The following is a 25523-nucleotide window of genomic DNA, read 5'->3' as shown; positions in this document are numbered from 1 at the left end:
TGGAGGAATTACTGAGAAATTCCTGAAAATTCTGGAGAAATTCCAGAGAGATTCTGGGAAATTCCTGGAAAATTCTGGATAAATTTCAGAAAAATCAGTATAAATTCCAGGAAATTCAGAAAATTCTGGAGAAATTCTGGGAAATTCTGGAGAAAATTTCAGAAATTTTCCCGGAAATTCTGGGGAAAAAAATCAGGAAATTCTGGGAAATTCCAAGAAATTCTGGAGGAATTACTGAGAAATTCTGGAGAAAATCTGGGAAATTCTGGATAAATCTCAAAAAAATCTGGATAAATTTTAGGAAATTCCAGAAAATTCCTGGGAAATTCTGGAGAAATTCTGATAAATTCCAGGAAAATTCTGGAAAAAATCCAGGAAATTCCAGAAGATTCCGAAGAAATTCTGGGAAATTCTGGAGAAATTGAGGTTGGGGCCGGAATTCCTTTGGGAATTTGGTATCCATGAATTTTTTTTTCCCAAAATTTTATTTTTTTTTTTTTTTTTCCTTCCAAGTTTTTGGGATGGTTCCATTCCTGAATTCCATCCTGGGAACTTTGCTGCCCGTGCTGCCCTTGGTCCGGACGGATTCCATGAAATGTTCCTTCTGCTACGGTAAAAAAATTCCCAAAAAACCAAAAAAAAAAATCCTAAAAAAACCCCAAAATCTGGGAATTTTGAGATGGGAATGGGAATTCTGGGAAGAGGAATTCTGGCAATGAGGGTAGAGAGAATTTTTGGGGGTTTGGGGTTATTTAAAGATTTTTTTATTATTCAGTTTTTTGGGAATATTTGGAATTATTTTCAACTTTTTGGGATTTTAGGATTTTTTTTTGTTGATATTTTTTGGTTTGGAAAGATGAAAAAAGTTTGAAAAAGTTTTGGAGATTTTGAATTTTTATTTTTTTTTTTTAATTGAAAAACTTTAATTTTTTTTCTTTTAAAAAGAATTTTCAGGATTTTTTGGGAATTTTGGGAATTTTTGGGCTTTTTTTTGGGTTTTTAAAATTTCGGGGGAATATTTGGATTTTTTTTTATTTTTTGGGAAAAGATTTGGGAATTTTTGGGGATTTTTGGGGTTTTTTTTTGTTTGTTTTGTTTTTTTTGTTTCAAAAGCATTTGGGAATTTTCAGAGGGAGTTTTGGAATTTTGGGGTTTTTTTTCTTTTTTAAATTTTTCAGAATATTTGGAAATTTAAAAAAAAAATTTGGGGAAGATTTGGGAGATCTCGGAAATTTGGGGGGAAATTTTTAATTTTTTTTAAATTTATTTGAGTGTTTTTTAATTTTTGTTTGAAACTTGGGCGGATTTTGGGGAAATTTTTTGGGATTTTTGTTTGGGGAGTTTTTAAAAATTTTATAGAAATGTTTTGAATTTCCAAAATTCCTGGAATGTTCCCCAGCCCTGCAACATTCCAGGAATATTTGTCAGGGTGGGATCCAGCTCTGGATCCAAATCCTCAAAAATCCTGAAGAAAATATTTAAAAATTAAAAAAAAATAACCCAAAAATTCCCAAAAATTAAAAAAATATTTAGAAAAATTTCCATACATTTGTAACCATTCCCAAAACTTCCAGAAACTCTGAAAATTTTCCCAAAAACCAATTTAAAATCTTTAAAAAATAAATTTTAAAAAATCCATTAAAAAAAAAAATAAAATCCAGAAAATCCCAAAAAATCCCAAAAATTCTCAGAAATTCCCCAAAATTCCTTAAAATTCTGAGAAATCTCCTCCTCTTCCTAAGGATTCCAAAACTTTACAAAATTCACCAAAAAATAAAAAAAACTCCTAAAAAATAAAAAAAAAAATTGCAATAAATGCAAAAAAAAAAAAAATCCACAAAAATTAAAAAACAAAAATTAAAAAATTCCCAAAAAATTTTTAAAATTTCCCCCAAGATTCCCAAAAATTCCCCCAAAATTCCCCCAAAATCGCTCCAAATTCTCTGCAGATTCCCTGGAAGTTTAAAAAATAAAAAAATAAAAAACTCGTCAAAAATTCCCAAAAATGAAAATAAAAATCTGAAAAAATCCCCCAAAAATTTGAGGAAAAAAAAAAACTGAAAAAAATCCCCAAAAATCTGAAAAAATGCAAAAAAAAAGATGAAAATTTTTCCCCCAAATTACAAAAATTCGAAAGAATTAAAAGAAAAATCTTTTCCAAATCCTGAAAAAATCCCAAAAAAAATCCCCAGAAATGAAAAAAAAATAATAAAAAACCAAAAAAATATCTGAAAAAATTCCCAAAATATTCCAAAATTCTCAAAAAATTCAAATAATGTGTTTGAAAAATTCCAAATATTCACCCAAATATCCCCCAGGTATTTCCCCGAAATTCCCAAAATTTCCCCAAAAATTCCTCCAAATTTCCCCCAAATTCCCCAAAATTTTTGAAAAAAAAAAAAAAAAAAAAAAAAAAATCGACCAAAATTCCCAAAAATGAATAGAAAAATTTGAAAAAAACCCCGGAAAAATCAAGGGAAAAAAAAATTTAAAAATCAGAAAAAATTCACAAAAAATCCAAAAAAACTCACAAAAAAATCTGAAAAAAAATCCAAAAAAATCCCCAAAAAATCCCAAAAAATTCCAAAAAAAATCCAAAAAAATTCCCAAAAATTCCCAAAAAATCCCAAATTTTTTGGGATGTTCCCCAGCCCTGCAGCGTTCCAGTGAGAGCATCCAGGAGTATCTGGCAGGGCGGGATCAGTTCCTGTCCAAAAGCCCCAAAAATCTTGAAGAAAAATTTTTAAAAATTCCAAAAAATAGGCAAAAAATATTCCATAAAAATTTTGAAAAATTTAGGAAAAATCCCCAAAATTCCCCAAAATTCCTAAAAAAGAAAAAAACCATCCTAGAAATTCCCAACTCTTGCCAAAGATTCCAAGACCTAAAAGAATTCACCGAAAAATAAAAAAAAAAAATCCGAAAAAATTCTTTAAAAAATCACAAAAAAATCCCAAAAAATTTCCCCAAAAAATCCGAAAAAAATCCCAAAAAATTCCAAAAAAAATCCGAAAAAAATCCAAAAAAATTCCCAAAAATTCCCAAAAAATCCCAAATTTTTTGGGATGTTCCCCAGCCCTGCAGCGTTTCAGTGAGAGCATCCAGGAGTATCTGGCAGGGCGGGATCAGGCCCCCGACCCCACGATCCGCAGAGACGCCTTCGCCCAGGAAATGGGGGCGGCGTTCGAGATCCTGCAGCAGGGCTGGAGCCACAGCCGGGAGCCACAGGTGGGAATTGGGAATTTGGGAATTTGGGAATTTTGGGAATTTGGGATTTGGGAATTTGGGAATTTTGGGGTTTGGGGTTTGGGGCGTTCGAGATCCTGCAGCAGGGCTGGAGCCACAGCCGGGAGCCACAGGTGGGAATTTTGGGATTTTGGGATTTTGGGGATTTGGGGTTTTGGGATTTTGGGGTTTGGGATTTTGGGAGTTTGGGGAATTGGGAATTTTGGGAATTTGGGCATTATTGGGGATTTTGGGATTTTGGGATTTTGGGGATTTGGGATTTTGGGATTTTGGGAATTTGGGATTTTGGGGATTTTGGGATTTTGGGAATTTGGGATTTTGGGATTTTGGGAATTTGGGATTTTGGGAATTTGGGATTTGGGGTTTGGGATTTTGGGGATTTGGGGTTTGGGATTTTGGGGTTTGGGGATTTTGGGATTTTGGGATTTGGGGATTTGGGATTTTGGGATTTTGGGATTTGGGATTTTGGGGATTTTGAGTTTTGGGATTTGTGGGGTTTGGGATTTTGGGGTTTTGGGATTTTGGGGTTTGGGAGTTTTGGGATTTTGGGATTTGGGATTTTGGGAATTTGGGATTTGGGGTTTGGGATTTTGGGATTTTGGGATTTGGGATTTGGGGTTTTGGGAACTGGGGTTTTGGGATGTGAGGATTTTGGGGTTTGGGGGTTTTGGAATTTTGGGATTTGGGGATTTTGGGGTTTGGGGTTTGGGGGTTTGGGGCGTTTGAGATCCTGCAGCAGGGCTGGAGCCACAGCCGGGAGCCACGGTGGGGAATTTTGGGATTTTGGGATTTTGGGATTTGGGAATTTGGGGTTTTGGGGATTTTGGGTTTTGGGGTTTGGGGATTTGGGGTTTGGGGCGTTCGAGATCCTGCAGCTGGGCTGGAGCCACAGCCGGGAGCCACAGGTGGGAATATTTGGGATTTTGGGAATTTTGGGAATTTGGGAGTTTTGGGAATTTGGAGTTTTGGGGATTTTGGGTTTGGGGTTTTGGGGATTTTGGGATTTTGGGGATTTGGGAATTTTGGGATTTGGGATTTGAGGCGTTCGAGATCCTGCAGCAGGGCTGGAGCCACAGCCGGGAGCCGCAGGTGGGAATTTTGGGAATTTTGGGAATTTTGGGAATTTTGGGGTTTGGGGTTTTCGGGTTTGGGATTCCAAGATTTTCCTGCTGAAATTCCAGGACTTTCCCTTCAGAATTCCAGAACTTTCCTGTTGGAATTCCAGAATTTTCCTAATGAAATTCTGGGATTTTTCCTTCGGAATTCCAGGATTTTCCCATTGAAATTCCAGAATTTTTCCCACCGGAATTCCAGGATTTTCCCATGGGAATGCCAGGATTTTCCCTCTGGAATTCTGGGATTTTCCTGCTGAAATTCCAAGATTTTCCCATTGCAATTCCAGAATTTTCCCACTGAAATTCCAGGATTTTCCCTTTGGAATTACAGGATTCTCCCTTTGGAATGTCAGGATTTTCCCATGGGAATTCCAGGATTTTCCTGCTGAAATTCCAAGATTCTCCCATGGGAATTCTGGGATTTTTCCCTCTGGAATTCCAAGATTTTCCCAAGGGAATTCCAGTAGTTTCCTGCTGAAATTCCAAGATTTTCCTATTGGAATTTTGAGATTCTTCCAAATGGAATTCCAGCATTTTCCCTTTGGAATTCCAAGATTTTCCCATTGCAATTCCAGAATTTTTCCACTGGAATTTCAGGATTTTCCCACTGCAATTCCAAGATTTTCTCATGGGAATTTCATTATTTTCTCTTTGGAATTCTAGGATTTTCATGCTGAAATTCCAGGATTGTCCCTTTTAAGTTCTGGATTTCCCCTTTGGAATTCCAGGATTTTCCTGACAGAATTCTGGGAGTTTCCTGCTGAAATTCCAGAATTTTTCCCACTGGAATTCCAGAATTTTCCCATTGAAATTCCAGAACTTCCCCTTCAGAATTCCAGGATTTCCCCTTCAGAATTCCAGGATTTTCCCATTGGAATTCCAAGATTTTCCTGCTGAAATTCCAGGATTTTCCCATTGCAATTCCAGAATTTTCCCACTGAAATTCCCAGATTTTCTCTCTGGAATTCCAGGATTTTCCTGCTGAAATTCCAGGATTTTTCCTTTGGAATTCTTGGATTCTCCTTTGGAATTCCAGGATTTTCCCTTCAGAATTCTGGGATTTTCCCACTGAAATTCCAGGATTTTTCCCTTTGAAATTCTGGATTTTCCTTTCAAAATTCCAGGATTTTCCTGACAGAATTCCTGGATTTTCCCTTTGGAATTCCAAGATTTTCCCATGGGAATTCCAGAATTTTCCTGACAGAATTCCAGAATTTCCCCTTCAGAATTCCAGAATTTTTCCACTGGAATTCCAGGATTTTCCCATGGGAATTCTAAGATTTTCCCATGGGAATTTCAGTATTTTCTCTTTGGAATTCCAGGATTTTCCCTTCAGAATTTCAGAATTTTCCCACTGGAATTCCAGCATTTTCCCTTTGGAATTCCAAGATTTTCCCATGGGAATTCCAGGATTTTCCCATTGAAATTCCAGAATTCTCCTGCTGAAATTCCAGGATTGTCCCTTTGAAATTCTGGATTTCCCCTTCAGAATTCCAGAATTTCCCCTTTGGAATTCCTGCATTTTCCCCTTTGGAATTCCCACATTTCCCCTTTGAAATTCCAGAACTTTCCTGCTGAAATTCCAGGATTTTCCCCCAGAATTCCAGGATTTTCTTCTTTTCCTGGATTTTTCCAGGTGCGCCTGGCCGTGGTGGAAGCCCTGGGCCCCATGAGCTCCCTGATTCCCGAGGAAAAGCTGGAAGAGCAAATCCCAAAAATCCTGCCCGGAATTCTCGGCCTCTACAAGAAACACCCGGAGCCTTTTCCCATCTCCAAGGTCTGGCAATTCCTTCCCAAGTCTCAGGAGTTTTCCTGGAGTTTTCCCAAAATTTTCCCATTTTTTTTTCCCAAATTATTCCCAGATTTTTCCCAGATTTTCCCCAGATTTTCCCCAGATTTTCCTGGATTTTTCCCAATTTTTCCCATTTTTTTCCCCAAATTATTCCTGGATTTTCCCCAGATTTTTCCCAAATTATTCCTGTACTTTTCCCAATTTTTTCCTCAAATTATTCCAGGATTTTTCCCAGATTTTCCCCAGATTTTCCTGGATTTTTCCCAATTTTTCCCATTTTTTTCCCCAAATTATTCCTGGATTTTCCCCAGATTTTCCCCAAATTATTTGTGGATTTTCCCCTATTTTCCCCAGATTTTCCTGGATTTTTTCCCCATTTTTCCCTCAGTTTATTCCTGGATTTTCCCCAGATTTTTCTCAGATTTTCCTGGATTTTTCCCAATTTTTTCCCCATTTTTCCCTCAGTTTATTCCTGGATTTTCCCCAGATTTTTCTCAGATTTTCCTGGATTTTTCCCAATTTTTCCCCATTTTTTCCTCAAATTATTCCTGGATTTTCCCCAGATTTTTCCCAAATTATTCCTGTACTTTTCCCAATTTTTTCCCCAAATTATTCCTGGATTTTTCCCAGATTTTTCCCTAAATTTTTTTCCCAAATTTTTCCTGGATTTTTCCCAAACTTTTCCCCAAATTATTCCTGGATTTTTCCCATTTTTTCCCCATTTTTTTCCTCAAATTATTCCTGGATTTTTCCCAGATTTTTCCCAAATTATTCCTGTACTTTTCCCAATTTTTCCTCAAATTATTCCTGGATTTTTCCCATTTTTCCCCCATTTTTTTCCTCAAATTATTCCTGGATTTTTCCCAGATTTTTCCCAAATTATTCCTGTACTTTTCCCAATTTTTCCTCAAATTATTCCAGGATTTTCCCCAGATTTTTCTCATATTTTCCTGGATTTTTCCCAATTCTTCCCAGATTTTTTCCCCAAATTATTCCTGTATTTTTCCCAATTTTTTCCTCAAATTATTCCAGGATTTTTCCCAGATTTTTCTCAAATTTTCCTGGATTTTTCCCAATTTTTCCCAGATTTTTTCCCCAAATTATTCCTGTATTTTTCCCAATTTTTCCCCAAATTTTTCCTGTATTTTTCCCAATTTTTCCCAAATTATTCCTGTATTTTTCCCAATTTTTCCCAAATTATTCCTGGATTTTTCCCAGATTTTTCCTATTTTTTTTTTTCCCAAATTATTCTTGAATTTTCCCCAAATTTTTCCTGAATTGTTCCCGATTTTTTCTTGAATTTTCCCCGAATTCTTCCTGAATTTTTCCCGAATTTTCCCCAAACTTTTCCCAAATTTTTCCCAACCTTTCCCAAATTTTCTCTCCATTTCAGAGCCTGTGCCAGGTCCTGGAGTCCTCGGTGGCCATTGGGAGCAGGAACCTGGAGGCGCAGCTGGAATCGCTCCTGGCGGCGCTGCTGAGCCAGGTCAGAGAATTCCCACCTGGAATTCCCATCCCTGGGAATTCTGCACTTCCCAAATCCTGGAAAAGGCCTGGAAAGGGCTGGGATTTTTCCTGAATTTTCCCCAGATTTTTTTCTGGATTTTTTTCTGGATTTTTTTCAGATTTTTTCCAGATTTTTTTCTGGATTTTTTCAGGATTTTTTCAGATTTTTTTCCAGATTTTTATGGGATTTTTACTGTATTTTTCCCAGATTTTTTCAGGATTTTTTCAGATTTTTCCTGGTTTTTACCTGGATTTTTTCAGATCTTTTTATGGGATTTTTATGGGATTTTTCCTGGGTTTTTCCTGGATTTTTTTAGGATTTTTTTCAGATTTTTACAGGATTTTTCCTGGATTTTTTCAGATTTTTCCTGGTTTTTTCCAAAATTTTTTCTGGAGTTTTCCTGGATTTTTCCTGGATTTTTTCGGATTTTTTTTTTTTCCAGATTTTTTCAGGATTTTTTCAGATTTTTTTTTCAGATTTTTTATGGGATTTTTACTGCATTTTTCCCAGATTTTTTCAGGATTTTTTCAGATTTTTCCTGGTTGTTTCCTGGATTTTTTCAGATCTTTTAATGGTATTTTTCCTGGATTTTTTCAGGATTTTTTCAGATTTTTCCTGGCTTTTTCCTGGATTTTTTCAGATCTTTTAATGGTATTTTTCCTGGATTTTTTCAGGATTTTTTCAGATTTTTCCTGGCTTTTTCCTGGATTTTTTCAGATTTTTATGGGATTTTTCCTGGATTTTTTCAGGATTTTTTTCAGATTTTTTTCAGATTTTTTATGGGATTTTTCCTGGATTTTTTTCAGATTTTTTTTCCAGATTTTTTCTGGATTTTTTCAGGATTTTTTCAGATTTTTTTTCAAATTTTTTCAGATTTTTTTTCAGATTTTTTATGGGATTTTTTCTGCATTTTTCCCAGATTTTTTCAGGATTTTTTCAGATTTTTCCTGGTTTTTTCCTGGATTTTTTCAGATTTTTATGGGATTTTTATGCGATTTTTCCTGGGTTTTTCCTGGATTTTTTTAGGATTTTTTTAGGATTTTTTTCAGATTTTTACGGGATTTTTCCTGGATTTTTTCAGATTTTTCCTGGTTTTTTCCAAAATTTTTTCTGGAGTTTTCCTGGATTTTTTCAGATTTTTTTCAGGATTTTTCCCCAGATTTTTTCTGGATTTTTCCAGGATTTTTTCAGATTTTTTTTCAGATTTTTTTATGGGATTTTTACTGCATTTTTCCCAGATTTTTTCAGGATTTTTTCAGATTTTTCCTGGCTTTTTCCTGGATTTTTTCAGATCTTTTAATGGTATTTTTCCTGGATTTTTTCAGGGTTTTTTCAGATTTTTCCTGTTTTTTTCCTGGATTTTATGGGATTTTTATGGGATTTTTATGAGGTTTTTCCTGGGTTTTTCCTGGGTTTTTCCTGGATTTTTCCTGGATTTTTCCTGGATTTTTTCAGGATTTTTATGCGATTTTTCCTGGGTTTTTCCTGGATTTTTTCAGATTTTTCCTGGTTTTTTCCAAAATTTTTTCTGGAGTTTTCCTGGATTTTTCCTGGATTTTTTCAGATTTTATGGGATTTTTCCTGGATTTTTCCTGGATTTTTTCAGGATTTTTTCTGATTTTATGGGATTTTTTCCTGGATTTTTCCTGATTTTTATGGGGTTTTTTTCCTGGATTTTTTCATATTTTTAATAGGATTTTTCCTGGATTTTTACCTGGATTTTTTCAGATTTTATGGGATTTTTCCTAGGTTTTTTCAGATTTTTCCAGGATTTGGCCCAGATGTTTTTCAGATTTTTATGGGATTTTCCCCAGATTTTTCCTGGTTTTTTCCTGGATTTTTTCAGATGTTTTAATGGGATTTTTCCTGGATTTTTCCTGAATTTTTTCAGATTTTTATGGGATTTTCCCAAGATTTTTCTTGGATTTTTCCTGGAGTTTTCCCAGATTTTTTCAGATTTTTATGAGATTTTTCCTGGATTTTTCCCAGATTTTTTAAGGATTTTTCCTGGATTTTTCATTAATTTTTCCTGAATTTTTTTTTGATTTTACCAGAAATTTTTTTGTATTATTTTTCCTGGATTTTTTTCCCCAGTTTTTTCCCAGACTTTTCCAGGATATTTCCTGATTTTTTTCCTGCATTTTTCCCAGGAATTTTCCCAGATTTTTCCTGAATTTTCCCCAAATCTCCCCAGGATTTTCCACAGGACTTTCTCCAGATTTTCCAATATTTTTTCTGTATCTTTCCAGGATTTTTCCCAAAATTTTCTTGGAGTTTTCCAGGATTTTTCATGATTTTTTCCTGGGATTTTCCCCAGATTTCCCCTACATTTATCTAGATTTTTTCTGGGATTATTTCTGCATAATCCCCAAGATTTTCCCAGATTTTTCCAGGATTTTTTTTCCCAGATTTTGCCAGGAATTTTCCCAGCTTTTTCCCAGGATTTTCCCCAAATTTTTCCAATATTTTCCCATAACTTTTCCTACATTTTCCCTGAATTATTTTTAATTTTCCCCCGATTTTTCCCCGACTTTTCCTGATTTTTCCCAGTTTTTTCCCAGGACTTTTCCTAGATTTTCCCAGCATTTTTCCAGGATTATTCCATAACTTTTTTTTCCCATTTTCCCCCAGATTTGTGCTCCAGCTGATCCCAACATCCCCACGAGTGCCAAGAACCACACGGAGCTGCTGCGCTGCTTCTCTGTCCTGGGTGAGCAAAATTCCCAAAATAATTCCCAAAATTCCCAAAATTCCACAACTTCTTCCAGAGATGGGAAAACCCCTCCAGAACTTCCTCCTGGAAAAAAAACTCCTGGAATTTGAATTTGGGAGATTTTGAGAATGGGATTTTTCCTGGAATGGGGAAATCTGGGAATGGTGAGACAAATTCCAGGATTTTTCCAAGATTTTTCCCAGATTTTTTTTCCCTGTGATTTTTCCAATATTTCCCCAGGATTTTCCCAGGATATTTCCCATCTTTTCCCTGGAATTATCTGGATTTTTCTGAGATTTTTTTTCTGGATTTTATTTGATTTTTTCCTGGATTTTTCCATGATTTTCCCAGAATTTTCCCAGGATTTTCCCAGTTTTCCCCCAGATTTTTCCTTGATTTTTTCCATGATCTTTCCCTGATTTCACCTGAAATTTTTCTGGATTTTTCATGGGATTTTTCATGGGATTTTTCCTGTATTTTTTCCCTGGATAATTCCAAGATTTTTTTCTGGATTTCCCAGGATTTTCCCCAGATTTTTCCCTGGATTATTCCAAGATTTTTCCCAGATTTTTTTCCCTGTGATTTTTCAATATTTTCCTAGATTTTTCCTGGATTTTTCCAGGATTTTTCCTTGGATTATTCAAGGATTTTCCCCAGATTTTCTTGGATTTTGTTTTATTTTCCCAGTGATTTTTCCTGGATCTTTCCCAGATTTCTGCCTGAATTTCCTCAGGATTTTTTCTGGATTTTTCCTGGATTTTTCCTGGATTTTCCCAGATTTTTCCCTGGATTATTCCAGGATTTTTCAGACATTCCCTGGGTTTTTTTTTTTCCCATGATTTCCCCCAAAATTCCATGTTTTTTGTCATATTTCCATTAATTTTCCCCAAAATTTTGTGATTTTCCTCCAAAATTCCATGATTTTTTTTCCATGGATTCCCCCAAAATTCTATTGATTTCTCCATTAATTTCCCAGAATTCAATTCCCCAATTTTACAGAATTCCTTGATTTTTTCCAGAATTCCCTCATTTTCCAAAATCCCCAGAATTTCCCAGAACTCCATCCCCTGATTTCCCAGAATTCCATTCCCCAAATTCCCAGAATCCCTGATTTCTGAAAATTCCTGGAATTCCCAGAATTTTCTGATTCCCCAGAATACAATTTTTTCCAAAATTTCCTGATTCCCCAAATTCCCAGAATTCCTTGATTTTCCCTGATTTCCCTGAATTTCCCACAATTCCGTCCCCCAAATTCCCAGAATTCCATGATTTTCCAAAATTTCCCAAATTTCCCACAATCCCCTGATCGCCACAATCTCCTACATTTCCCACAATCCTTTGCTTTCCCCCCAATCTCCTACATTTCCCACAATCCCCTCCGGTCCCCCATTGCCTACATTTCCCACAATTCCCCAGGTCCCATTGTCCTACATTTCCCACAATCCCCTGCGGTTTCCCCACTACTGCCTGCATTTCCCACAATCCTTTGCCTTCCCCTCAATCTCCTACATTTCCCACAATCCCCTGCGGTCCCCCATTGCCTACATTTCCCACAATTCCCTCTGCGGTTTCCCCCTATCTCCTGCTTTTCCCACAATCCCCTGCACTTTCCCCCCATTGCCTACATTTCCCACAATCCCCTCTGATCCCCCCCTATTGCCTACATTTCCCATAATCCGCTGTGGTTTCCCCCCAATCTCCTACATTTCCCACAATCCCCTGCAATTCCCCATTGCCTACATTTCCCATAATCCCCTGCGGTCCCCTATTGCCTACATTTCCTACAATCCACTGCAGTCCCCCACAATCTCCTACATTTCCCACAATCCCCTGCGGTCCCCCATTGCCTACATTTCCCACAATTCCCTCTGATTCCCCCCCCTATTGCCTACATTTCCCATAATCCCCTGCGGTCCCCCATTGCCTACATTTCCCACAGTCCCCTGCGGTCCCCTATTGCCTACATTTCCCACAATCCACTGCAGTCCCCCACAATATCCTACATTTCCCACAATCCCCTGCGGTTTCCCCACACGCTTATATTTCCCACAATCTTTTGCCTTTCCCCATTATTTCCTACATTTCCCACAATCCCCTGCGGTTCCCCCCCCATTGCCTACATTACATTTCCCACAATCCCCTGCGATCCCCCCATTGCCTACATTTCCCACAATCCCCTGATCCCCCACTATTGCCTACATTTCCCACAATCCCTTGCACTTTCCCCCATTGCCTACATTTCCCACAATCCCCTGCACTTCCCCCACAATCTCCTACATTTCCCACAATTCCCTGATCCCCCCCATTGCCTACATTTCCCACAATCCCCTGCGGTCCCCATTGCCTACATTTCCCACAATCCCCTGTTTCAGCCTCGGCCTTCCCGGAGCGGCTGCTCCCGTTCCTGACGCCGAAGATCGAGGGCAGCTCCGAGCGGCTCCGCGCGGGGGCGCTGCTGGTGCTGAGGCACCTCCTCAACAGCAACCGTCAGTATTATGGGATGGATGGGGGGTCCCCATGGGGTCTATTGGGGATTTATTGGGGTTCTTTGGGGCTTTTTGGGGATTTTTTTGGAATTTTTTGGATTTTTTAAAATTATTTTTATGGGGATTTGTTAGGATTTTTATGGGATTTTTATTGGCATTTATTGGGATTTTTCTGGGATTTTTTGGGGATGTATCAGGATTTTTGTGGGATTTTTATGGGAATTGATTGGGATTTTTATTGGGATTTATTGGGATTTTAAAGGAAATTGATTGGAATTTTAATGGGGGTTTATTGGGATTTTTATGGCATTTTTCTGGGGTTTTCTTGGATTTTTTTGGATTTTTTTTGCTGGATTTTTGGGTGTTTTTTGCTGGATTTATTGGGATTTTTATGGGATTTTTTGGGGGACTTTAAGCGGATTTTTTGGGGATTTTTAAAAATTTTTTCATTATTTTTATGTGATTTTTGGAAGGATTTTTATGGGATTTTCATGGGGATTTAATGGGATTTTTGTGGGATTTTTTGCACATTTTTTGGGATTTGGGGAAGAATTTTTGGGATTTTAATGACGATTTTAATGGGGATTTCCTGGGAAATTTATGGGATTTGGGGGAGATTTTTTGGGATTTTTGTGGGATTTTTTTGGGGATATTTTGGGAGTTTTTAGAAGATTTATTGGGATTTTTTTAGGGATATTTTTTAGGAATTTTATGGGAATTTATTGGGATTTTTATGGGATTTTTTTTTTAATTTATTGGGATTTTTAGGGGATATTTATGGGATTTTTTTTTTAATTTATTGGGATTTTTAGGGGAATTTTTGGGTTTTTTTTCAGCTTCCCAGATGGAAATGAAAAAATCTTTCATCATCTCCTCCCTGAGGCTCCCACTGCAGGATAACAGCAACAAGGTAATTTTAATTTTAATTTTAATTTTAATTTTTATTTTCATTTTCATTTTTATTTTCATTTTTATTTTCATTTTTATTTTTATTTTCATTTTCATTTTTATTTTTATTTTTATATTTATTTTTATTTTTATTTTTATTTTCATTTTTTATTATTTTTATATTTTTATTTTTAATTTTAACTATTCATTTTTATTTTAATTTTTTTATTTTTGTTTTTTACTTTTTTTTAATTTTTATTTTTGTTTTTGTTTCTCACTTTTTGTTTTTATTTTTATTTTTATTTTATTTATTTTTGTTTTTTTCTTAATTTTAATTTTTTATTATCTTTATATTTTTATTTTTAATTTTAACTTTTCATTTTTATTTAATTTTTTTCATTTTTATTTTTTATTTTTACTTTAATTTTTACTTTTGTTTTTGTTATTTACCTTTTATTTTTATTTTTATTTCTGTTTTTATTTTTATTTTAATTTCTATTTTTTCCCAATTAATTCCCATTTTTTCCCATTTAATTCCCATTTTTTTCACCATTTTTCCCACTTTTCCCCCATTTTCCCCCTCATATTTTCCCCATTTTTATTTATATTTTTTCCCATTTTTCCACTGATTTCCCCATTTTTTTTTTCATTTTTCCCATTTTTCATGGGAAATTTAATTTCTACTTTTTTCCCAGTTAATTCCCATTTTTCCCCATTTCCCCCCCACTTTTTTTTCATTTTTTGCCCCTTTTTAATAAAAAATTTAATACCCTTTTTCCCCCCATTTTTCCCCTGCTTTTCTCAAATTTTTTTTTTTTAATTTTTCAAACTTTTAATGGGAAATTTAATTCCCTTTTTTTCTCATTAAATTCTTATTTTTTCACTGTTTTTCTCCATTTTCTCCCCCATTTTTTCCTCATTTTCCCCCATTTTTAATGGGAATTTTAATTCCCATTTTGTTCCATTTAATTCCCATTTCTTTCACCATTTTTCCCCATTTTCCCCCTCAAATTTTCCCCATTTTTCCCCATTTTTATTTCTATTTTTTCCCCATTTTTCCTCCTTTTTCCACTGATTTCTCAAATTTTTTTTTTTTCATTTTTCCCATTTTTCATGGGAAATTTAATTCCTATTTTTCCCATTTAAATCCCATTTTTCCCCCATATTTTCCCCATTTCTTTTTCATCTTACCCATTTTTAATGGGAAATTTAATTTCCTTTTTTTTCCTCATTAAATTCTTAATTTTTTCACCTTTTCTCCTCCATTTTTTCACCATTTTTCTCCATTTTTTCACCATTTTTTCACCATTTTCCTCCATTTTTTCCCCATTTTTTCTCCATTTTTCACCATTTTCCCACCATTTTCCCCCATTTTTTCACCGTTTTTCACAATTTTTTCACCGTTTTTCCCCATTTTTTCACAATTTTTCACCATTTTTTCACCGTTTTTCACTGTTTTCCCCCATTTTTTCACCACTTTTCCCCATTTTTTTCACCATTTTTCACCATTTTTTCACTGATTTTCTCCATTTTTCACCATTTTCCCCAATTTTTTTCATCCTTTTTCCCCATTTTTTCCCCATTTTTTCCCCATTTTTCTCCATTTTTTTTTTTCATATTTCCCAATTTCCCCATTTAATTCCTACTTTTTTCCCATTTCCCCCCATTTTCCCCCATTTTCCCCCCATTTCCCCCCATATTTCCCCCATTTTTTCACCGTTTTTCGCCATTTTTTCACCGTTTTTCTCCATTTTTTTTTTCATTTTTCCCAATTTCCCCCTTTCTCTCCCCATTTTCCAGGTGAAACGAGCCCTGGTCCAGCTCATCAGTGCCCTGGGCCACCATGGCTACCTGGAGCAGCCGGGGGCTGAAGCTCTGCTGGAGTTCCTGGTCCGTCAGTGCTGCCTGCCCGTGGACTCGGTGAGAATTCCCAATTTTCCATTTCCTTTTCCCCATTTTCCCAGTTTTTTCCACTTCCTCTTTCCCATCCCAATTTCCCCCTTTTTTTCCCATTTTTCCCATTTTTCCCCATTTTTTTCCCAGTTTTTTCCCCATTTTTCCCCAGTTTTTTCCCCATTTTCCCCAGTTTTTTCCCATTTTTTCCCAGTTTTTTCCCATTTTTCCCCCATTTTTTCCCATTTTTTTCCCAGTTTTTTTTCCCATTTCCCCCATTTTTCCCAGGTTTTTTTCCCAGTTTTTCCCCATTTTTCCCCCATTTTTTCCCATTTTTTTCCCAGTTTTTTTCCCATTTTTTCCCCCATTTTTCCCATTTTTTCTCCATTTTTTTTCCCATTTTTTCCCAGTTTTTTCCCATTTTTCCCCCATTCCCATTTTTTTCCCCATTTTTTTTTCCATTTTTCCCCATTTTTTTCCATTTTTTTCCCATTTTTCCCATTTTTTCCCCATTTTTCCCCAATTTTTTCCCCTTTTTCCCCCCATTTTTATCCTCTTTTTCCCCATTTTTTTCCCATTTTTTTTCCCATTTTTTCCCATTTTTTCCCCATTTTTCCCCCATTTTTCCCCTTTTTTCCCCCCATTTTCCCCCTTTTTTTCCCCATTTTTCCCCCATTTCCCCCCATTTCTCTCCCATTTTACCTCCATTTTTCTTCTCTTCTCCATCCTTTTCTCCTTTTTTCCTTTTGCCCCCTTTTTCCTTCTTTTTCCCTCATTTCACCCATTTTCCCATTTTTCCCCCTCCTCTTTCCCATCCCAATTTCCCGCCATTTCCCCCCATTTTTCCTCATTTTTTCCATCCTTTTCTCCTTTTCTCCTTTTTTTCTTTTTTTCTCCCTTTTCCCCGTTTCCTGCTTTTTCCTTCTTTTCCTCCCATTTTCCCATTTTTTTCCACCTCCTCTTTCCCAATTTCCCCCATTTTTTCACCATTTTTCCCCATTTTTTCCCCCTTTTTCCCCTTTTTTCCCCCATTTTTGCCCATTTCCCCCCCTTTCCTCCCCCATTTTTCCAATTTCTCCCCATTTTTCATTTTCTCCATCCTTTTTCCCCTTTTTTCTCCTTTTTATCTTTTTTCCTTTTTCCTTCATTTCCCCCATTTCTCTCCCATTTCCTCCATTTCCCCTCCATTTTTCCTCCTTTTTTCCTTTTCTCCTTTCCTCCTTTTTTCCTTTTCCCCCTTTTTCCCCCTTTTTCCCTCCTTTTCCCCATTTTCCCATTTTCCCCCTCCTCTTTCCCATCCCAATTTTTCCCTCTTTTCCCCATTTTCCTCTCCCCTTTTCCCCTTTCTTCCCTCTCCTTTTTCCATTTCTTTTCCCCCATTTTCCCTCTTTTTCCTTCTCTTTTCCCCTCCTTTTCTCTCTTCTTTTCCACCTTTTTTCCCTCACTTCTTCCCCCTCCTTTACCCTCTTTTTCCCCAATTTTCTTCTCTCCTTTTCCTCCCTTTTCCCCCCTTTCCCTTTTTCCCCCTTAACCCCAAAATCCACATTTTACCAAATTTTTAATTTTTTTTTAATTATTGGTTTTTTTTAATTCCTTCCTTTCTTTTTTTTTTTTTTTTTTTTTCCTCCCAGCCCCCCGGAATTCCAGAAGAAAATTCCGAGGATCCCACGAACGACAACGTCCGGAGCATCAGTGTCAGCACCCTGCTGCTGCTCAGCACCACCGTGCACAGGATGGGCCCTGTGTGTAATTCCCAAAAAATTCCCAAAATTCCCAAAATTCTTGAATTTGAGAGAATTAAATCCCAAAATTCCCAATCCTGAGGAATTTCATCCCAAAATTCCCATTTCCTGTTCCTGTTCAGCACCACCGTGCACAGGATGGGCCCCGTGTGTGATTCCCAAAAAATTCCCAAAAAAATCCCAAAATTCCTGAATTTGAGAGAATTCAATCCCAAAATTCCCAATCCCGAGAGATTTCACTCCCAAAATTCCAAATCCCAAAAGATTTAATTCCCAAAATTCCCATTTCCTGCTGCTGCTCAGCACCACCGTGCACAGGATGGGCCCTGTGTGTGATTCCCAAAAAAATCCACCCAGAAATTCCCAAAATTCCCAAAATTCCCAAAATTCCTGAATTTGAGAGAATTAAATCCCAAAATTCCCAATGCTGAGGAATTTCATCCCAAAATTCCCATTTCCTGTTCCTGCTCAGCACCACCGTGCACAGGATGGGCCCCGTGTGTGATTCCCAAAAAATTCCCAAAAAATTCCCAAAATTCCACATTCAGGAGTCTCCCAATCCCAAAATTCCCAATCCCAAAATTCCCATTTCCTGCTGCTGCTCAGCACCACCGTGCACAGGATGGGGCCCGTGTGTGATTCCCAAAAAAATCCCCAAAAAATCCCAAAATTCCTGAATTTGAGAGAATTCAATCCCAAAATTCCCAATCCTGAGAGATTTCACTCCCAAAATTCCCAATCCCAAAAGATTTAATTCCCAAAATTCCCATTTCCTGCTGCTGCACAGCACCACCGAGCACAGGATGGGCCCAGTGTGTGATTCCCAAAAAATTCCCAAAATTCCCAAAATTCCTGAATTTGAGAGAATTAAATCCCAAAATTCCCAGTCCTGAGGAATTTCATCCCAAAATTCCCATTTCCTGTTCCTGCTCAGGACCACCGTGCACAGGATGGGCCCTGTGCGTGATTCCCAAAAAATTCCCAAAATTCCCAAACTTCCTGAATTTGAGTCAATTCAATCCCAAAATTCCCAATCCCAAAAGATTGAATTCCCAAAATTCCCATTTCCTGCTGCTGTTCAGCACCACCATGCACAGGATGGGCCCTGTGTGTGATTCCCAAAAAATCCCCAAAAATTACCAAAATTCCCAATCCCAAAATTCCCAATCCCAAAATTCCCAATCCCGATGCATTTCCTGTTCCTGCTCAGCACCACCATGCACAGGATGGGCCCCGTGTGTGATTCCCAAAAAATTCCCAAAAAAATCACAAAATTCCTGAATTTGAGAGAATTCAATCCCAAAATTCCCAATTCTGGGGGATTTCATTCCCAAAATTCCCAATCCCAAAATTCCCAATCCCAAAATTCCCAATCCCGAGGCATTTCCTGTTCCTGCTCAGCACCACCGTGCACAGGATGGGCCCCGTGTGTGATTCCCAAAAAAATCCCAAAATTCCGGAATTTGAGAGAATTCAATCCCAAAATTCCCAATTCTGAAAGATTCCCAATCCCAAAATTCCCATTTCCTGTTCCTGCTCAGCACCACCGTGCACAGGATGGGCCCAGAGTGTAATTCCCAAAAAATTCCCAAAATTCCTGAATTTGAGGGAATTCATTTCCAAAATTCCCAATTCTGTTAGGATTTCAATTCTCAAAATTCCCAGTTCTGGGGGATTTAATTCCCAAAATTCCCAGTCCCGAGGGATTTCATCCCAAAATTCCCAATCTCAAAATTCCCAATCCTGAGGGATTTCATCCCAAAATTCCCAATTTTGAGGTATTTCAACCTAAAATTCCCAATCCTGAGGGATTTTACCCCAAAATTCCCAGTTTTGAGGGGTTTCATCCCAACATTCCCAATCTGGAAAATTTCATTCCCAAAATTCCCAATTCTGTTAGGATTTCAATTCCCAAAATTCCCAATCCCGAGGGATTTCATCTCAAAATTCCCAATCCAAAAATTCCCAATCCTGAGGGATTTCCTGTTCCTGCTCAGCACCACCACGCACAGGATGGGCCCCGTGTGTAATTCCCAAAAAATTGCCAAAATTCCACATTCAGGACTCTCCCAATCCCAAAATTCCCAGTCCTGAGGAATTTCATCCCAAAATTCCCATTTCCTGTTCCTGCTCAGCACCACCGTGCACAGGATGGGCCCCGTGTGTGATTCCCAAAAAATTCCCAAAATTCCAGAATTTGAGAGAATTAAATCCCAAAATTCCCAATCCTGAGGAATTCAATCCCAAAATTCCCTTTTCCTGTTCCTGTTCAGCACCACCGTGCACAGGATGGGCCCCGTGTGTAATTCCCAAAAAATTGCCAAAATTCCTGAATTTGAGAGAATTAAATCCCAAAATTCCCAATCCTGAGGAATTCAATCCCAAAATTCCCTTTTCCTGTTCCTGTTCAGCACCACCGTGCACAGGATGGGCCCCGTGTGTGATTCCCAAAAAAATCCCAAATTTCCCAAAATCCTGCATTTAGGACTCTCCCAATCCCAAAATTCCCAGTCCTGAGAGATTTCACTCCCAAAATTCCCAATCCCAAAAGATTTAATTCCCAAAATTCCCATTTCCTGCTGCTGTTCAGCACCACCGTGCACAGGATGGGCCCCGTGTGTGATTCCCAAAAAATTCCCAAAATTCCCAAAATTCCTGAATTTGAGTCAATTCAATCCCAAAATTCCCAATCCCGAGGAATTTCATCCCAAAATTCCCATTTCCTGTTCCTGCTCAGCACCACCGTGCACAGGATGGGCCCCGTGTGTGATTCCCAAAAAAATCATAAAATTCCGGTATTTGAGAGAATTCAATCCCAAAATTCCCAATCCTGAGGGATTTCATTCCCAAAATTCCCAATCCCAAAATTCCCAATCCCAAAATTCCCAATCCCGAGGCATTTCCTGTTCCTGCTCAGCACCACCGTGCACAGGATGGGCCCCGTGTGTGATTCCCAAAAAAATCCCAAAATTCCTGAATTTGAGTGAATTCAATCCCAAAATTCCCATTTCCTGTTCCTGTTCAGCACCACCTTGCACAGGATGGGCCCCGTGTGTGATTCCCAAAAAATCCCCCAAAATTCTCAAAAATTCCCAAAATTCCTCAATTTGAGGGAATTCAATCCCAAAATTCCCAATTCTGAAAGATTCCCAATCCCAAAATTCCCAATCCTGAGGAATTTCGTCCCAAAATTCCCATTTCCTGTTCCTGCTCAGGACCACCATGCACAGGATGGGCCCTGAGTGTAATCCCAAAAAATTGCCAAAAAATCCCAAAATTCCTGTATTTGAGGAATTCAATCCCAAAATTCCCAATCCTGAGAGATTTCACTCCCAAAATTCCCAATCCCGAAAGATTTAATTCCCAAAATTCCCATTTCCTGCTGCAGTTCAGCACCACCGTGCACAGGATGGGCCCCGTGTTTGATTCCCAAAAAATTCCCAAAAAAACCACAAAATTCCTGAATTTGAGAGAATTCAATCCCAAAATTCCCAATCCTGAGGGATTTCATTCCCAAAATTCCCAATCCCAAAATTCCCAATCCCGAGGCATTTCCTATTCCTGCTCAGCACCACCGTGCACAGGATGGGCCCCGTGTGTGATTCCCAAAAAATTCCCAAAATTCCCAAAATTCCTGAATTTGAGGGAATTCAATCCCAAAATTCCCAATTCTGAAAGATTCCCAATCCCAAAATTCCCATTTCCTGTTCCTGCTCAGCACCACCGTGCACAGGATGGGCCCCGTGTGTGTAATTCCCAAAAAATTTCCAAAATTCCTGAATTTGAGGGAATTCATCCCGAAAATTCCCAATCCAAAATTTCCCAATCCTAAGGGATTTCAGTCCCCAAATCCCCAGTTCTGGGGAGTTTCATCCTTAAATTCCCAATTCTGAGGGATTTTTTCCCAAAATTCCCAATCCTGAGGCATTTCTTGTTCCTGCTCAGCACCACCGTGCACAGGATGGGCCCCGTGTGTAATTCCCAAAAAATTGCCAAAATTCCTGAATTTGAGAGAATTAAATCCCAAAATTCCCAATCCTGACAGATTTCACTCCCAAAATTCCCAATCCCGAAAGATTTAATTCCCAAAATTCCCATTTCCTGCTGCTGTTCAGCACCACCGTGCACAGGATGGGCCCCGTGTGTGATTCCCAAAAAATTCCCAAAATTCCCAAAATTCCTGAATTTGAGTCAATTCAATCCCAAAATTCCCAGTCCTGAGGAATTTCATCCCAAAATTCCCATTTCCTGTTCCTGTTCAGCACCACCGTGCACAGGATGGGCCCTGTGTGTGATTCCCAAAAAATCCCCAAAAATTCCCAAAATTCCCAAAATTCCTGAATTTGAGAGAATTAAATCCCAAAATTCCCAATCCCAAGGAATTTCATCCCAAAATTCCCATTTCCTGTTTCTGCTCAGCACCACCGTGCACAGGATGGGCCCCATGTGTGATTCCTAAAAAAATCCCAAAAAAATCATAAAATTCCTGAATTTGAGAGAATTCAATCCCAAAATTCCCAATCCTGAGGGATTTCATTCCCAAAATTCCCAATCCCAGAATTCCCAATTCCGAGGCATTTCCTGTTCCTGCTCAGCACCACCGTACACAGGATGGGCCCCGTGTGTGATTCCCAAAAAATTCCCAAAATTCCCAAAATTCCTGAATTTGAGTCAATTTAATACCAAAATTCCCAATTCTGAAAGATTCCCAATCCCAAAATTCCCATTTCCTGTTCCTGCTCAGCACCACCGTGCACAGGATGGGCCCCGTGTGTGATTCCCAAAAAAATCCCAAAATTCCTGAATTTGAGAGAATTCAATCCCAAAATTCCCAAACCCAAAAGATTTAATTCCCAAAATTCCCATTTCCTGCTGCTGCTCAGCACCACCGTGCACAGGATGGGCCCCGTGTGTGATTCCCAAAAACTCCCCCAAAATTCTCAAAAATTCCCAAAATTCCGGAATTTGAGTGAATTCAATCCCAAAATACCCAATTCTGAAAGATTCCCAATCCCAAAATTCCCAATCCTGAGGAATTTCCTCCCAAAATTCCCATTTCCTGTTCCTGCTCAGGACGACCATGCACAGGATGGGCCCTGTGTGTGATTCCCAAAAAATTCCCAAAAAAATCCCAAAATTCCTGAATGTGAGGGAATTCAATCCCAAAATTCCCAATCCTGAGAGATTTCACTCCCAAAATTCCCAATCCCGAAAGATTTAATTCCCAAAATTCCCATTTCCTGCTGCAGCTCAGCACCACCATGCACAGGATGGGCCCCGTGTGTGATTCCCAAAAAATTGCCAAAAATTCCCAAAATTCCTGAATTTGAGGGAATTCAATTCCCAAAATTCCCAATCCTGAGGCATTTCCTGTTCCTGCACAGCACCACCGTGCACAGGATGGGCACAGAGTGTAATTCCCAAAAAATTCCCAAAATTCCTGAATTTGAGGGAATTCATCCCCAAAATTCCCAATCCTGAGGGATTTCATCCCAAAATTCCCAATCCAAAATTTCCCAATCCTGAGGGATTTCAGTCCCCAAATCCCCAGTTCTGGGGAGTTTCATCCTTAAATTCCCAATTCTGAGGGAATTCAATTCCCAAAATTCCCAATCCTGAGGCATTTCCTGTTCCTGTTCAGCAGCACCGTGCACAGGATGGGCCCCGTGTGTGATTCCCAAAAAATCCCCCAATTTCTGAAAAATTCCCAAAATTCCTCAATTTGAGGGAATTCAATCCCAAAATTCCCAATTCTGAAAGATTCCCAATCCCAAAATTCCCAATCCTGAGGAATTTCATCCCAAAATTCCCATTTCCTGTTCCTGCTCAGGACCACCATGCACAGGATGGGCCCTGTGTGTAATCCCAAAAAATTGCCAAAAAATCCCAAAATTCCTGAATTTGAGGGAATTCAATCCCAAAATTCCCAATCCTGAGGAATTTCATCCCAAAATTCCCATTTCCTGTTCCTATTCAGCACCACCGTGCACAGGATGGGCCCTGTGTGTGATTCCCAAAAAATTCCCAAAATTCCCAAACTTCCTGAATTTGAGTCAATTCAATCCCAAAATTCCCAATCCCAAAAGATTGAATTCCCAAAATTCCCATTTCCTGCTGCTGTTCAGCACCACCATGCACAGGATGGGCCCTGTGTGTGATTCCCAAAAAATCCCCAAAAAAATCCCAAAATTCCTGAATTTGAGGGAATTCAATCCCAAAATTCCCAATCCTGAGAGATTTCACTCCCAAAATTCCCAATCCCGAAAGATTTAATTCCCAAAATTCCCATTTCCTGCTGCTGTTCAGCACCACCATGCCCAGGATGGGCCCTGTGTGTGATTCCCAAAAAATTGCCAAAAATTCCCAAAATTCCTGAATTTGAGAGAATTAAATCCCAAAATTCCCAATCCCAAGGAATTTCATCCCAAAATTCCCATTTCCTGTTCCTGTTCAGCACCACCGTGCACAGGATGGGCCCCATGTGTGATTCCCAAAAAAATCCCAAAAAAATCACAAAATTCCTGAATTTGAGAGAATTCAATCCCAAAATCCCCAATCCTGAGGGATTTCATTCCCAAAATTCCCAATCCCAGAATTCCCAATCCCAAAATTCCCAATCCCGAGGCATTTCCTGTTCCTGCTCAGCACCACCGTGCACAGGATGGGCCCCGTGTGTGATTTTCAAAAAATTCCCAAAATTCGCAAAATTCCTGAATTTGAGTCAATTCAATCCCAAAATTCCCAATTCTGAAAGATTCCCAATCCCAAAATTCCCATTTCCTGTTCCTGCTCAGCACCACCGTGCACAGGATGGGCCCCGTGTGTGATTCCCAAAAAAATCCCAAAATTCCTGAATTTGAGAGAATTCAATCCCAAAACTCCCAATTCTGAAAGATTCCCAATCCCAAAATTCCCATTTCCTGTTTCTGCTCAGCACCACCGTGCACAGGATGGGCCCTGTGTGTGATTCCCAAAAAATTCCCAAAATTCCCAAAATTCCTGAATTTGAGTCAATTCAATCCCAAAATTCCCAATCCCGAGGAATTTCATCCCAAAATTCCCATTTCCTGTTCCTGCTCAGCACCACCGTGCACAGGATGGGCCCTGTGTGTGATTCCCAAAAAATTGCCAAAAATTCCCAACATTCCTGAATTTGAGGGAATTCAATCCCAAAATTCCCAATCCTGAGGGATTTCACTCCCAAAATTCCCAATCCCGAAAGATTTAATTCCCAAAATTCCCATTTCCTGCTGCTGCTCAGCACCACCATGCACAGGATGGGCCCTGTGTGTGATTCCCAAAAAATTGCCAAAAATTCCCAAAATTCCTCAATTTGAGGGAATTCAATTCCCCAAATTCCCAATTCTGGGGGATTCAATTCCCAAAATTCCCAATCCTGAGGCATTTCCTCTTCCTGTTCAGCACCACCCTGCACAGGATGGGCCCTGTGTGTGATTCCCAAAAAATTCCCAAAAAAATCCCAAAATTTCTGAATTTGAGGGAATTCAATCTCAAAATTCCCAATCCTGAGAGATTTCACTCCCGAAATTCCCAATCCCGAAAGATTTAATTCCCAAAATTCCCATTTCCTGCTGCTGTTCAGCACCACCATGCACAGGATGGGCCATGTGTGTGATTCCCAAAAAATCCCCAAAAATTCCCAAAAATTCCCAAAATTCCCAAAATTCCTGAATTTGTGGGAATTAAATCCCAAAATTCCCAATCCCGAGGAATTTCATCCCAAAATTCCCATTTCCTGTTCCTGTTCAGCACCACCATGCACAGGATGGGCCCCATGTGTGATTCCCAAAAAAATCCCAAAAAAATCCCAAAATTCCGGAATTTGAGAGAATTCAATCCCAAAATTCCCAATTCTGAGGGATTTCATTCCCAAAATTCCCAATCCCAGAATTCCCAATCCCAAAATTCCCAATCCCGAGGCATTTCCTGTTCCTGCTCAGCACCACCGTGCACAGGATGGGCCCTGTGTGTAATCCCAAAAAATTCCCAAAAAAATCCCAAAATTCCAGAATTTGAGGGAATTCAATCCCAAAATTCCCCATCCTGAGGAATTTCATCCCAAAATTCCCATTTCCTGTTCCTGTTCAGCACCACCGTGCACAGGATGGGCCCTGTGTGTG

At 38.5% G+C, this 25523-nt stretch overlaps 1 protein-coding gene across 1 annotated transcript in view; it reads left to right on the top strand.

Moving 5' to 3' along the window:
- Positions 1-446: 446 nt before the first annotated feature.
- MROH1 (maestro heat like repeat family member 1) overlaps positions 447-25523 on the top strand; it is a 106343-nt gene continuing 81266 nt past the window's right edge. Inside the window, exons 1-9 of the mRNA XM_056485041.1 lie at positions 447-612; positions 3077-3228; positions 5998-6138; positions 7547-7639; positions 10292-10370; positions 12746-12859; positions 13696-13769; positions 15548-15667; positions 17272-17382. Of these exons, the coding sequence (XP_056341016.1) occupies positions 462-612; positions 3077-3228; positions 5998-6138; positions 7547-7639; positions 10292-10370; positions 12746-12859; positions 13696-13769; positions 15548-15667; positions 17272-17382 (1035 nt within the window). The 5' untranslated portion in view covers positions 447-461. The remainder of the gene's footprint in view (positions 613-3076; positions 3229-5997; positions 6139-7546; positions 7640-10291; positions 10371-12745; positions 12860-13695; positions 13770-15547; positions 15668-17271; positions 17383-25523) is intronic.

The sequence above is a fragment of the Oenanthe melanoleuca genome, chromosome 2 (assembly GCF_029582105.1).
Source record: "Oenanthe melanoleuca isolate GR-GAL-2019-014 chromosome 2, OMel1.0, whole genome shotgun sequence".
NCBI lineage: Eukaryota > Metazoa > Chordata > Aves > Passeriformes > Muscicapidae > Oenanthe > Oenanthe melanoleuca.
This window is presented reverse-complemented; position numbering and strand designations above follow the sequence as displayed.